General features: G+C 36.1%; 1 protein-coding gene and 1 long non-coding RNA gene across 9 annotated transcripts in view; one reads left to right on the top strand and one right to left on the bottom strand.

The window, feature by feature from the left end:
* The window catches only part of LOC109549310 (uncharacterized), a 31,765-nt gene extending 29,199 nt beyond the window's left edge, over window positions 1–2,566 (top strand). The window contains exon 4 of the long non-coding RNA XR_002175574.3: window positions 933–2,566. This is a non-coding gene — a long non-coding RNA (uncharacterized lncRNA). The remainder of the gene's footprint in view (window positions 1–932) is intronic.
* Window positions 1–13,896, bottom strand: part of REV1 (REV1 DNA directed polymerase) — an 82,171-nt gene that overhangs the window by 30,089 nt on the left and 38,186 nt on the right. For 6 of the 8 annotated variants that reach the window (XR_002175556.3, XM_019931166.3, XM_019931169.3 and 3 more), the window contains 4 exons: window positions 9,163–9,315; window positions 5,708–6,411; window positions 3,444–3,551; window positions 1,889–2,005 (listed from right to left, as the gene is read on the bottom strand). Coding sequence is in view for 5 of the 8 variants with exons in the window: in XM_019931166.3 (XP_019786725.1) it covers window positions 1,889–2,005; window positions 3,444–3,551; window positions 5,708–6,411; window positions 9,163–9,315 (1,082 nt within the window). In the remaining 3 variants the exon portion in view is untranslated. Of the gene's footprint in view, window positions 1–1,888; window positions 2,006–3,443; window positions 3,552–5,707; window positions 6,412–9,162; window positions 9,316–13,896 lie in introns of those variants that run through there. The other 2 variants (XM_033838424.2, XM_033838425.2) reach the window with 1 other exon arrangement.

Genomic DNA, 13,896 nt, shown 5'->3' with positions numbered 1-13,896 from the left:
AGAGGACAATCTATTCATGTTATATGTAGCAAATATTTTGGTAAGATCCTAATGGGTCAAAAGGCTTAGGACGTACATAAAAGCAAATGATATCAAGTTAAAGAGAGAGTATAAAATACAAAGTATCATATTCATTTTTTCTAGTGATAGGAAAATCTGTTTTTGACAGTTTTCAATGGCAAGTGAAATTTCAATACTTCTCCTAATATATACCTTCTGGTTTACCACTCACACTTAGAGGCAGAGGGAATGTGAGTTATAAAAGGTCATTACAATGTTATGAAAACCCAGTGGCTACACTGATGAACACAATTAAGTAACCAATGCCAGAATTCTGTTTATAAACTGTTTATGGTCAGATCATTTGTGATGCGAGGAAAGACAGAAGAGGACCAGCTCTCTGCTGCTCTAAGGAATGTGTAGATATAGACTGTAAAGTAAGGGCACATGTGCAAACACAAGATTCTTCCCATGGGAGGAGCTCTGAGCACCGAGTAACGAGAGATGCTATGAACGGTATACACAGGGTATTATTCTTCCCTCTTTAATGTTCATCCAATATTTTACTGAGTGCCCAATGCGTGACAAGTACTGTGCATTCCCTTAAGCTACTATTTGTTTTCCAGAATTTTAGATTTCATCTTTAAAATGATACCACACAGAAAAGACAAAAAGAAAAACCAACCTGCCCCCAAACCAAACTACTAATACTTAAGAAACTACCCATATTGTCAAATACCATAAAGTAACTAAATCTCAACAAGCTCAGTATTTCCTAACCTCAACATCTACTCACTTCACACAAAACGCTAGAATCCTAAAAATTCTCTTAAAAGATTTAATGACCAGGAAAAGCTTTAGGAAATCTGCAGAATACAGGTACACGTGAAGCATAAAGATGTATCTATAATTATTTTCCTTTGTACCTATAGCATGTAAACAGATGAACACAACCAGCAAGAGGAATGTAATCCCGAAAAGGTTCTCAGAGATGTCTACTGGCTTTCCTTTTGTCTTAATTTCATTAAGAGCATTTCTAAAATAAGCCCAAAGTTTTATAACTGAAAACTAGAGACCTGAAATAATTGGGACGAAATTTAACTGCATGCCTTCCATTCTACTGCATATCTAATTTCTGTTTCCTGATTAACATTTTTTTGAAAAACTAATTAAAAAAAATTTTGGCTTTCCAGACATTCATGAGGAAACTGATCAACGCCAAATAATTTCACTTCTAAGCAAATATTTCTCAGGGAATTTAATGAAGGCGGGGGGTGGGGGGGAGAAACATGAAAATCTTAACAGCACTGTGATTAGTATAATTTATGATTTTTGTTTACTAATAGCCAAAATTTAAGAGCCAGAGAGGCAAGAAAAAAGTTTCTCATATGAAACAGGTTCAACAAAGATATGGGGAATGACCGCCGGCACTTATCTTCTCATTCCAGTAAATTAAAGCCTTACTGTTTCTCACTCCACTGGCTCATACACATCTTCGGCAACACAAACTTTAGTGCCCTTACTGGGATCCGTGACCAAACAACAAGTAATTAACTTTCAAGTGGAGAGGTTCCACAGAACGATGTCCATGATTTTCATCCCCAATCTAAATTTATACAAAGCAAACTAATCACACCCTTTAAAACATTCTTCTCTCTCTTTCCCAGGAAAGTATCGTTATCCAATTCAACAAAGCGTAACTATTAAACCACTCATTTGTACTGCATTCGGATTTTGCTTTAAGATGTCACTGACACCCTTGAAACCCTTGAATGAAAAAGCTAATTATTTCATCTCTGCTTTTATTTCTGTAACAACAATACCAAAGCAAAATCCAGAAGTCTTCAACAGGAGCACTCTGACTTCAAAGAGGGCTCGTTATCTGTACCTGCTTTGCCTGTCAGGATTTTATTCTGGTACCACTGCCACTCCAACTGGGGGTTAGCGCCAGGGCGCAGAGGTGCCCTTCCCGTGCCTCTGTTACTTGTGACAGCCACCGGCCTTCCTGTAAGGAGAGAATAAAAGCTAAGTACAGGAACACTAACACTTAAGAAATAAGACATCTCTCTTTAGCTTTAACTTAGCCATTAATCCCTAAAAGAGCCAAAACCTTTGAAGATTATCAGTCGCTATGCAAAAGTCATCTATTGATGTTTCTCTGTACCCCCCCCAAAAGTAAACTATTTATGACAATTTTGATGCATTTATTCAACTTAAAAGCAACACTATCATAGCTTTGTATGGTTTTTGTCTGGGTTCTTACAGTAGAAAACAGGCAACTCAGATCCTAGATTCAGACTGGCAGGGTGGGGAGAGAAAGAAAAACTAACTGTATCTAGATTTTTAATATTTCTGGTATCAGAAAAGTAAGGTAACATCTAAACTAATCTTTATTTTTACAGCAAGAAAAAAAACTAATTAAATGTATATGTAGAGGAATCACAATCTGACCTATTATATAATCAAAGGTGAGTATATACAGTCCCCAAATTTTTGGTTTAGTTATAATATCTTTCATGCATCATTTCCTTATATGTGTTTGTGTTAAAAGATAACTCTAACTTTGTAAAGCAATAGCATGGATAATCCATGTGTGTGTGTGTGTGTGTGTGTGTGTGTGTATATATATATATATATATAGTATATATATATACATGCATATATTTCATTGAATGCATTTGTTGTGAGGACAAAAAAAAGCATTAAAAAGTCACTCATGGGCTAAAATCAACTCTTTACAGTCTAAACACTCCTATCATAGCCGAAGCAGCAACTGCCCGTGATAAAAATAAAGCCCTAGTATTAACCCCGGCAGTTTCTATGCTTTCCTTAAGGGGAAGATTCACTCTCAGAAGACAGTACTAATAGCTATCTCTTTTGGACACAGAACTCTCAAAAATCGAGAATAAATATTTTCAAAAGTATTGACTAGGTCACAAATACCTAAAATTTCCATTAAAACAAAGACTGCACAGATGACAACATATTCTAGCAATATTCAATAATACAAAATTACCCTACAACCAAAAAGTGGGAATGTTCCCTAGCATCAGGACAGTTAAGCTATTCATTCAAGAAAAAGCATAGTGACTCAAGGTGCAAAGACATATGCTACCATAAAATCTCCATTTATTGACAAAGTTATCATAAATATAGATTAAAAATATAGAAAATGCCCAAAGCAGGTCCCTATCTACATTAGTCTTAGATGTTCAGCTGAAGAGGAATATTCTTCCCTAAAGGCCTGGTCTCTACAGGGAGGAAAAAACTTTTCTATTTTCCCTCTCTTTCTTGATAATGGAGTCCAGAACATTTGGAAGTAGGAATTGATTTTGCCAAGGAAAATGAGAATAAATATTTCTTAAAGAATACTTTGTGACCCCTTAGAATAAACGTCTATAACAGTATATCAGTTTTCTTAATACATAAACGAGAATACAGACCTTTGAGATCTGGTCTATTTCGTATACCCACTGACACAAAGAAGCAATCCATATCAACATGCATTATACAGCTCTGAGGTCTGGGTGAACTCAATACTGACATAGCTCCTGGAAGGAAAAACAGAATGTTCAAACCCCAAACTAGTTTTTAGTATTTAAAAAAAAATCAGGTCTGGTTAATTTTAGAAATTACATTTTTAAATGCTTACAAGCAGAATAAAGTTTTAAAAAAATACAGATTCTATAATAGATTACTTCTATCACCTCAAGAGAAATCAAATTTCAGTTTCTTTGGCTCTAGAAATAATTCAGAGATACAAATTTAGTTTCCAAACAGAATTTAAAATCAATTGTGAAGACATCATGTTTTCCTAGTCTATATTCTAACAAGTCTCCAATTAAAAGTCTGTCTAAATGCTTATCTCCAAGTTATTTCTGTGGGCTGAATGGTTTATAAAAATGTATAAAGATGTTTTCATATATTTAGTTCCACAGACCTAAGTTACTTTAGATGATTACTATTCTATGCAGTAACAACATTCCTTGGTAAGACAGCAGTAAAAACTGCCACTGTTATTGAGTGCTCTGTAAGTAGGTGTCAGGCACTGTTTTAAGAGGTTCACATGTATTAATTTATTTAAATTCTCACAACAACACTATGAGAGAAGTAAGATTATCCCCATTTTGCAGATTAATAACTTGAGTCATACAGCCCGTAAGAGGCTGAGCTGGAATTCAATCCCAGGCAGTCTAATTTCAGAGCCCCATAAGCCACCACACTTGTAGAAAGTGATGATCTCATAAAGGAATTTTCCTCTGCTAGATTTAAGAATAACAGTACTGAGGTTAATCTTCATAACAGGCTTCCAAAAACTTACATTTACTCCCCAAAATGTTGAGACAACTCTATTTACCAAATTGTGACTGTGAAAGAGTTTACCCTGTTCTCACTAGGTGCAGGGCACCGGACCTTTGTTCCTATTTTCTGCCTGTACTATCACTTGTGTGCCGACAGGAAACTGAGACTCAGAGAGGTGAACTCACATGCTCTGCATCGTAAGAGTGGCAGAGCCAGGATGTGGACTCAGGCTATTACCTAACTCCAAAGCCAGGGACTTCCTTGCTACCCTCTATATTCCCTCGAGAAATCATTTATAAAATAAACCTTAACAATTGTAAGTCTGCTGTATAAAAGTATTATACACACATAATGCAAACAACTCAAAATAATGGTTTTAAAGATTCAAGTCACACAGAATGTATATACTAAATGCCTACTGAATGCTTTCATACAACATAAAAATCTCTCATCTTATTCCCATTCATAGAACTGATCCGTAATAGCTCTTTGAAGCTTTCAAAATTAAACGACCTTTAGGTAACAAGGCCAAGGCATGATAAAAGGAAAATCTAATACCTATAACATTATTTTGAAATATCTCATAAATAACAAAAAGCATTTGGAATACATCAAACACAGCAAAACATAACAGAAAAAACCCACATGGAGAGGTTCTATCACATTGTGAGAGAACCACGAGCTTCTCTCTGCACCTCAGTTTCCACAGCTATAAATTAAAGGGTAATACTAGATAATCTCTGAGATCCCACCCCAGGGGGAACCCATTTAATCCATAAAAAGCAACTAAAACCTCAAACCAGATACCAATTTATAATGACAGGCACAGAAATACAGCCTGTTATTGTTGGTTTTGTTTGTTTTTGATGACAAGAAAACTATTTAAAAAACAAAATACAATTAACCAACCTACTTATATGTGAAAATACTTAACCTCACTAAAAGCTTACCACTATACTTATAATAGCTATTATGACAAAGTTATTTAATTATTGATAAATCATTATGACGCAAGCTTTTAAAAATTAACAGTTACTCTTACCAAACCAATTCATTCTTACAGGAGTTTAAGCACTGAATATAAAATATGCTATATTTTACAGTTCAAAACTTCAACAACTGATAAGGTCTACAGGAGGAAAGAATGCTCAGAATCCCAACCTCATTACTATTTAAATTACCTAAAAATGTTCACTTAGCCACACTCAAATCTAATTTTGTAGAAAATTTTTAGTAAGAAAGCTTTCTGTCAGCTGTTATACTCACTGTTACTTACATAACCTGCTATGCCTAGAGACTTCCATGTTACAAGACCTTAGTATTGACGAGAATACCAGTGACAGATTAAGAACGAAATGATCAAGCATGATTGTTTCTTAAGAAAACAATTTTAGTAAGTATCTACCTGGGTCAGTTACAACAAATGCAGACCTGCCTGCTTTCATTTTTTTTAACTTTTCCCTTCCTGGAAAGATACCACTACTTTGTCTCTGCAGGGTATTGACAAACTCAGTCAATTCGCACTTCCACGTGGAAATGTGGTGCAGTCTCGAGCGAGAGTAGAAGTCCGAGATGAAGCGGCAGGGCCTGGGTGGCACAGAGGGTGCCGCCTTGCTCGGTGAAGGGACTGAAGACGTGCTCTTTGTGCTTGAAGGCCCCTGAACAGTGGCGTGGTGAGCACCATTGACTCGAGTGTTGCTGTGCAAAGGTGACAGGGAGAAGGAATTAGTTCTGTGCGGATTCCGCAGAGCATCTGTGCTTCTGGTGCTTTGCTGGGACTGTTGCTCAGCGCAGTCTCTGAAGCCGCCGCCGCTCCTCTCGGCTGCTTCCTCCTCATGGGCAGGGTCGGGGGACAGGCTGCTGGCAACACCGCTGCCCCTGGGCACCAAGCAGTCCTGTGTCTTTAAGGCACCGTTAGAGCTATGAGTGTGTCCGTTGCAAACGGCACTGCCATCTCTGGGATGCGGAATTCCGTTCTGTTTCCTTCCTGGGAAGAAGGGCTCCGGCTCCACAAAACCCAAGTCATTATCTGCATCTTCTTCATTCCAACTGTTCACTCCATTGACTCTGACTTCATTTTCCGTCTCAATCTTCTTAATTATGTGATTTCTAGGGCAGGAAAAAAATTTGTTTAAATGAATAATGTCTGACTTTCAGGCTAAAACAATTTTCCATTTAAACGCTATCTTAGTGGTACACACTTTAATATTCCCTCCACCAAATCTGAATGATTAAGCCACAAACTTTTTTTTCATTATTGCTCTTCTAATAAAAGATAATTCTTTGCTAAACTGAAGGAGCAAGGTAACTAGGAAAATTCTAGCACATTAACAGCCTTTCAGGTTTTTGTTTTTGTTTTTTTAATTTCAGAGACTCACAGAGAAGAAAATAGAATTGGATCTTTTTCAGACTGAAGAAAAATCCAAGAAACTCTTTTCAATTATTTTTCCCACTATAAATTAACTGTAATCTGTAAGCTTTAAATACCCAGTTTGTAGCACAGTGTCTGGCATTTACTAGGTAGTCAGTAAGTATTTGCTAAATTAATACAATATGAATTAATTCCCGTAAAAATGGGTAAGAAACCTTATCTGAATTCTTACTCCTCTTTTTACTTTCAGTTTTATGTAAGGCACTGTTCAACACATTAAATCCAGTACTGCTACAATCCTGAGGCTCCTTACTTTCCCCCAGGAAATGACTGACAGACTATATTCACTAATCCATTAACAGGGTCAAACTGTTGCACAAGTAGATAAAAAGTAAAAAAAAGGTCAATGTGTATGGTTAATTCAATAAAATTCATACCTAGAAAAATGAGGATGTTCGCCCTATTGACAAGGGAATTAGCATTTCATTTCTAAGAAAAGCATTATTTAGATGCCAGGGCGGTAGGTCCAAGGCAATCTGGACCAAGTGTCCTGATGACAGGTTTATAAATGCAGTAACTATGACAAATGTTATGTTAAAGTCACATCCTGGCTCTTCTAGAGGTCTGCTTGGTAATGCTCTGTAATAAAGACAAGATTCATCTGCATTCAAAAGAATCACCTAAGTAACAAAAACAAAAATCTGAATTACAAAGCAGTAATTCATTCTACTTAGAAAAGTCCACAGCATTAGTCCAAGTACAGTTCAGGCTCCACATGAGGGTGCCACATGCAGCACCAAGGCACAGGTGAGATTACCACGGCACTACCAGGTTTAACCTAAAGTTCCTGCTCCTAATACCAACTGGGTACATTAGTCATGACAGCCTGACTGCACAGCAAACCACGCATGAGCTGGATGCGAAACAGCACCAGCCATTCCTGGGTTGGCTCTGGCTCTGGCTGACCAACTCATGGAATCTGACAGCCAAGTCTGAGTAGGTCCTGTCCTCAAAGATGATCCCACCAGTGAAAGAGGAAAAGATGACCAACGGGAAACGATTAAGAGAGGAAGGAAGGAAAACCTCATTTGATATGTGTCAGAGAAAGTCTGGCCCTTGAGACTGAGAGCAAGGGAGCAAAAAGTCACATAAAGGAATTGCAAAGAAATTTATTAAATGCACTGAACATGCCAAAAATAAAGAACACAGAAAGCAACAAAAGTAAAGTCAGAAAAGTCTTAAATCTAGTTTTCTATGTCATAAATATTAAGGTTTTTTTACTAGCAACACATGCAACAGAAATGCACACATTGGCAGAAAACATACTGCTCATACCCATTCTTTCTGCACTACGGTGTTTCAGCCCAAATGGACATTTATAAAGTAGCTGTACTAGAAATATATCACGAGTGGATATACATTCACTAGGCAACAGCATAAATGGATCAATAATTTAAATCTAATAGGTAAATTCTTCCTAAAATCAACACAAAGAAGAATTTCAAAAAAACACACACATATGTATTTTCTTTTATTAGTGAAGAAAAAGCTTCTGAATATATTATATTATATTCAGAAGCTTTTCTGATATTATTTGTACACCTTGATGGTACTAAAAAAACAAAATTAAATGTTTTCGGTAACATGAAAAACAACTGAATACACTTATAAGTGAACCTATAAGTTAAAGAACAAATGACAACAAAACTACAGAAGGTAGTGACACTGGATCATCCCAAGTTAATTAGACTCCTGGTCTTTTAGAAAAAATATTATCAAACTCCCAAAGCAAACAATTTAATAAATAAGGGGAAGGCTAATGATAATGAACCATGATAATGAACTACTACCTGATACACAAGTTAAGGCAACACACCAATTAACTGTGAAGCCAGTTTACCCAGGATTACTGCAATTAAAACTTAAGTCAAAATATTTTTTAAAATCAGACACATGGACTAAAGTCTAGATTCACCTCTAACTCTATAACCTTGAGGGTCATCAACTAAATTTTAATTGATATAAAATATTTACCTATTTAGAATTGTTACTGATTTAGAATTTTTCAAAAATAACCTAAAAGTGTTAACGTTTTCATTACCTGTCTTTCTATGCAGTAGCACACAGCAAAACTTTAGCTGGAGTAGTTAGTTCAGTTTTTGAGAAAGCAATAGTCTATGGCAAATTACTTGTGTCAAAAATAGTTACTGCCATGAAAACCCATGGAACATTTTACTTCTAATAATTTAAGATCCATTGGTTTAACATGTGAATCTAATGAGAGTGGAAAAGCTTTCTTGTTTACATTTTATTTATGAAACTGTCATGATAAAAATAATTTTTAGGTAAGACATGCACGCCTGTACTTCAACAGGATTAATATAGACGAATAGCCAGTTTTTATGTTTGTCTCTATCTTCAGCAAAGCAGGGGCCGTTCTCACTGCTAAAAACCAGCTGTGTAGTCTCCCCCAACCTAGACAAACTTACACCCTGTCGTTGAGCTGTTTGGTGATGCTGCTGGGACCTGGTACAGGGTCCTCAGGTTTGCACACAGGATTAAAGTTGAGACCTTTCTGCGTGGAGGACTGCTTGCTGTACAGCTGATATGGAATGTAGGACAGGAGTCGTCCAGCTTTGATGCTAAAATAAAAAAGTAACACCAATTTAAGAGTTTAATACTTGGGGAAAAGGAGCTTCACAAAAAATGAATGTTCTCAATGACAGGAATATTTCACCAACAACATGCCATCTCTTTTCCTAGTTTATTCCTTTTTCCTTTGTTTTAGTGGTCCTAATACCTTACTTATTACACACTTAAGAATGAGACCTTCTGCCCATGAAAAGACAGGTCTGAAATTTTAAAAACTAGTAGCCAACCATCTCATGTTGAGGAAAAGAAAATAGACTATAGAGTAGGATGAGAAAAACTTCAAGCACAGAGTTGGACTAGTCGATATTGTAATCGTCATGACTTTAATATTTAACCACAATCTTTCCCCCCCCCCCCAAAATTCACACAGAATCATCAAGATTTTCTCAAATCCTATCTCACATATTAAATTTTTCCAGAATAAGGGAACTGGATGAGGATTCCCAATTTCCAAGATTCATGTTAGGTCTATTAAATGTGAAAAACTGTAAAATAAAAGGACAAAATAAAGACTCTCAACTGTAAGATTAACAAATAATTTATACTATCTTATGTGTGTAAGAGTGACAGAGACAAGGCCACTTGAAGACAGAACTCTGAGAGGGCAGAAGCTATCATATATATCTATATATCGTCTTCCAAATGCTCACTATATATGCATCAAACACCACCTGTAAAAACGAGGGGAACAGCAGTATTATAATACTAGATTAACTGACACTCCCTAATGCCTATTATACTTCAGAACTAAAACTGATTCGATGAAACTGAGTTTTGCTTTCTAATAAACTGAGTTACACATATGGTTACTGTATCTTTAAAAATACCATTTTAAACTCAAATTTTAAAACAGCCAACTAATATGCTTAGGCTAACATCCAAATTTTAAAACAGGCTCCTTAAGTATCAGGAAATATTTCAAAGCACATGTGTGGCTTTAAACCTAAAATATATATTAAGAAAGCCATCCTTTAATTATTTAGAAGAAAAATAATACAGTAAAATACTTTTCTTATTATCTGACAAATCCAAGAGTTTTGACATTTTTATTTTCTCAAAGCACACTCCACAGAACTTAAAAAAAAAAAAAAGACTGAACTGGCTTAAAACAAACAAAACCAATCTAAAATATTAAGTCAACAATTGTGAATACAGAAAAACATACTGATGACATACCCTAAAAATGAAACTATACCATATTATAGACTATGTCCTTTATGTAATTATATCAATATACAATCCCACCTAAACTGCCTTCAACTTTAGGCGGAATTACTAAATATGCTAAACTACTAATTTATGACAGTTGAGAACATACTAGTGACAACACGCTTCAATTTTCATTTACCTAAATAAATTTACCATCAGGCTAAAAGTTAGTTTTATCAAGATTACAGATTACATTCAAATACTAGAATTAAAATCCTAAAATTAGACCGTCTATTAATTTACTTTATTCTTTTTAAAAAATTTTTATTGGAGTGCAGTTGATTTACACACAATGTTGTGTTAGTTTCAGGTGTAGAGCACAGTGAATTTTACTTTATTCTTTTATCAAACTAACTTCACTTCCTTTAGCAACTGGTCTTAACTGCCTGGCTATGGACCTTTGTCTTCTTAGTTATTACCTATCTTGCCTGCTCTCCCACACTCAGAAGCAGAGGGACTTACCCCTAACGTTAGCCTTCTGCCTCCTTCATGACACACAGCACAGCTGTAACTAAGGGGTAAGTGGAGACTGAAACTGTGCTCAATATGTCAGCTGCACATCTGAAGTAAGACCAACGTGCAATGAAGCCAGGACACGCCCCATTATCATGCTGGCTTCCCCCATCCTACGGACAGCTTGCTGGGTGACCCAGACGCTACAGGTGCTCTCTAAACTGATCATACACGACTCCTAACAACAGTCACCCAGAACTTAAGGCTTACATAACTAAGTCCGTGGAGACTGATATAAAATAAGAGCCAATTTAAATACTGCAGTCTCTAATCAGACATCCTCAGAGATGCTCAGTAAAAGAAACTAAAGCCCAGTGCACTATAGTAACGTTAGACAAGAAATTCTTTTAATTTCAAGCCCAAACCACTATACATCTGTGTACATTCTTAATTATCCCTGCTTATCCATTTATCCATCTACAGATATATGGAGAGAAACATTATCTGATGGTATATTTTTAAAAGATCTTCTTTTACAAAGTCTCTCAGGGATTCATTTCTAACGTTTTCTAATTTCACTGTTTATCCTAAGCACAAAGGAGCTGTATTCTATATTTTCTACCATTCTTCTTACAAAAAAAAAACACAAACAAACAGAGCCAAACATCAAAACCCATATTTCAAAACCAAATGGAGCTTCACTTTACCAAAATATATTACTACATGGTTTCTTTATATACTGAGCTTTCTTCCCACGTACACTGAAAGTAGATTCTGATATATATGAAAGAGCTTACATTCTATACAATGTATCAGGCACATACTCATTGCATGTGAGATATTCACTTCCTTTGAGGAGTTGTAACTCTTGGTTTGTCCTATAGCCCCAGTAAAGTTATCTACAGCAGAACTTTGTTCTTTAAATCATTTCCTATTTCCTATGCTGAAAATGAATTTACACGGCCAGTTATAACCAGAGTCTGGGAGATTTTACAAAAATTAAGATACAAGAAAAGTCACTAAATTTCTATTCCAAACTTTTTATTGTAACTGTAGCAATAGCATCTTCTTTAGATGAAGTAATTCTGCACATCAAATGTTTGTATGGTTCCAGTCAACATCCCAGTCGTTCTCTATTAGAAAAACCATATCTGACACTGTATACCCATCTGCCCATCCATTCACGCATCTATCCTTCTTCCTCATTCAAAAGTGGATTTAAGGCAAGAAAGGATCTAATTATGTGCTAAGGACAAACTGAGCTGTTTTTGCCTATTATTCTACCATTAAGCAAACATTATTCTTTATGCATTCAAAATTAAAATTCGCTTTGCCACCACCTCTCCCATTACCCAAACTTTCCAACCACTCACCAAGATCCCACAAGCTCAGAAAAGGAAATAACAGCTATGAACATATGTATATAACTTTTTGCCCTTTATCCTTCAGGGTCCAGATTGCTTTTTAATTTTTACTACAGATACTGAGAGAGTTAAGCTATTCATATTCATTCTTTAGCTCCTGAAGACCAAGACTCTATTTTCTAATAAATATTACCTACAACAAGTCATGGGGTGGTGGGGAGACTGAAATGTGTACTGGTTAATTGGCCAAGTAAAAATAATTTGAGAATTCTTTAGTACTGTGAGAGAAAAAAGTAAACGACTCAAGATTAATTTTTTTTAAGTCAAATCTATACCAGAAACTAGAATCACACACATTTTCTACGAAGAATAAACTGAGGCAAGACACACAAAAAAATAAGGGGAATGAAAAAAATCATGAGATAAAATTGCAACCAACTTTTGAGTTGAGTAAGCACTAATATTGACACTGAGTGTAATTAGAAACAAAGTTTCAGTCCATAGGAAGTATGAGATCTTCAGAGCATCACGAGTGTGTGACAAACGTGCTAACGTTACAGGTGGGAGCTTAGAAAGAAAGGACACACTCACTGGGAGCCAGTCACCCCCCACGAGAAGAACCGAGTTGGCAACAACTGGACCCTCTCATCTCACAGCAGAGCCCGTGAGAATCCAACCAGAGGAGGCAGGTTCCCACGCCACCGAAGACTCAACACAAAATGAACAACGAGAACAAAATGGACTCGGAATAACTTAGGACCATGTTTTCAACTGTGCTCGGGCCCGATGAGGCAGTGAGGTGAACCACAGCAGCTTCCGTAACTACGTCACACTTCAAATTTCAGTGTAAAATTGTCTGAAGAAAAGGATTAAGAGAAAAATTTGAAAATCACTAACTTATACTATACTGTACTATATACAAACATAAGATTTACAAAGCAAGGCCTTCAGTAACAATCTCAGACCTTAAACTAACGCACACAGGCTTCTCATTAAAGGACTCCCCTGCCTCTCAGAAGTCATGACCCCATAATCATGCCTATATTAACTCAGGTTTAATGGCACCTACACAGACACCAGGGAATTCTAATCAAAGCAAAGTAATCATCCTGCACACTTATAAGTGGTAGTCACTTTTCAAACTGCTCAAACTAAAAACAGGAAAACTAATTATAGAAGAGAATATCATGTATGATCCATTAAACGGCTAATATAATGTTCAAATTTTTAAGTATAATAAAATCTCATTAAAACACTGCTGAGAAGGAGAAAAGATGAAGACGACTGGGATTAGAGTGTGAAAGAAAACAGCACTGTGATTTAACGTGGAGGAGCCCATGCTTATGACATCATAGACACTGGGCATTTATTTCATGTATTAGGGTACAGCCCAGACTGAACCATTTCCACATGGGCCAACTCACCTATAACAATTTAATTAAATGGCAAAGAGCAGACCCAAATACGAGTCAGAAAATCTGGGTTCTGAATTCTTGGGCAAATCAGTTAACCGTATTAGCCCTGCCTTCTCATATACAACATAAA

The sequence above is a fragment of the Tursiops truncatus genome, chromosome 14, assembly GCF_011762595.2.
Source record: "Tursiops truncatus isolate mTurTru1 chromosome 14, mTurTru1.mat.Y, whole genome shotgun sequence".
Classification (NCBI taxonomy): Eukaryota; Metazoa; Chordata; class Mammalia; order Artiodactyla; family Delphinidae; genus Tursiops; species Tursiops truncatus.
The sequence above is the reverse complement of the archived record's forward strand: the minus strand, read 5'-3'. Positions and strand labels throughout refer to the sequence as shown.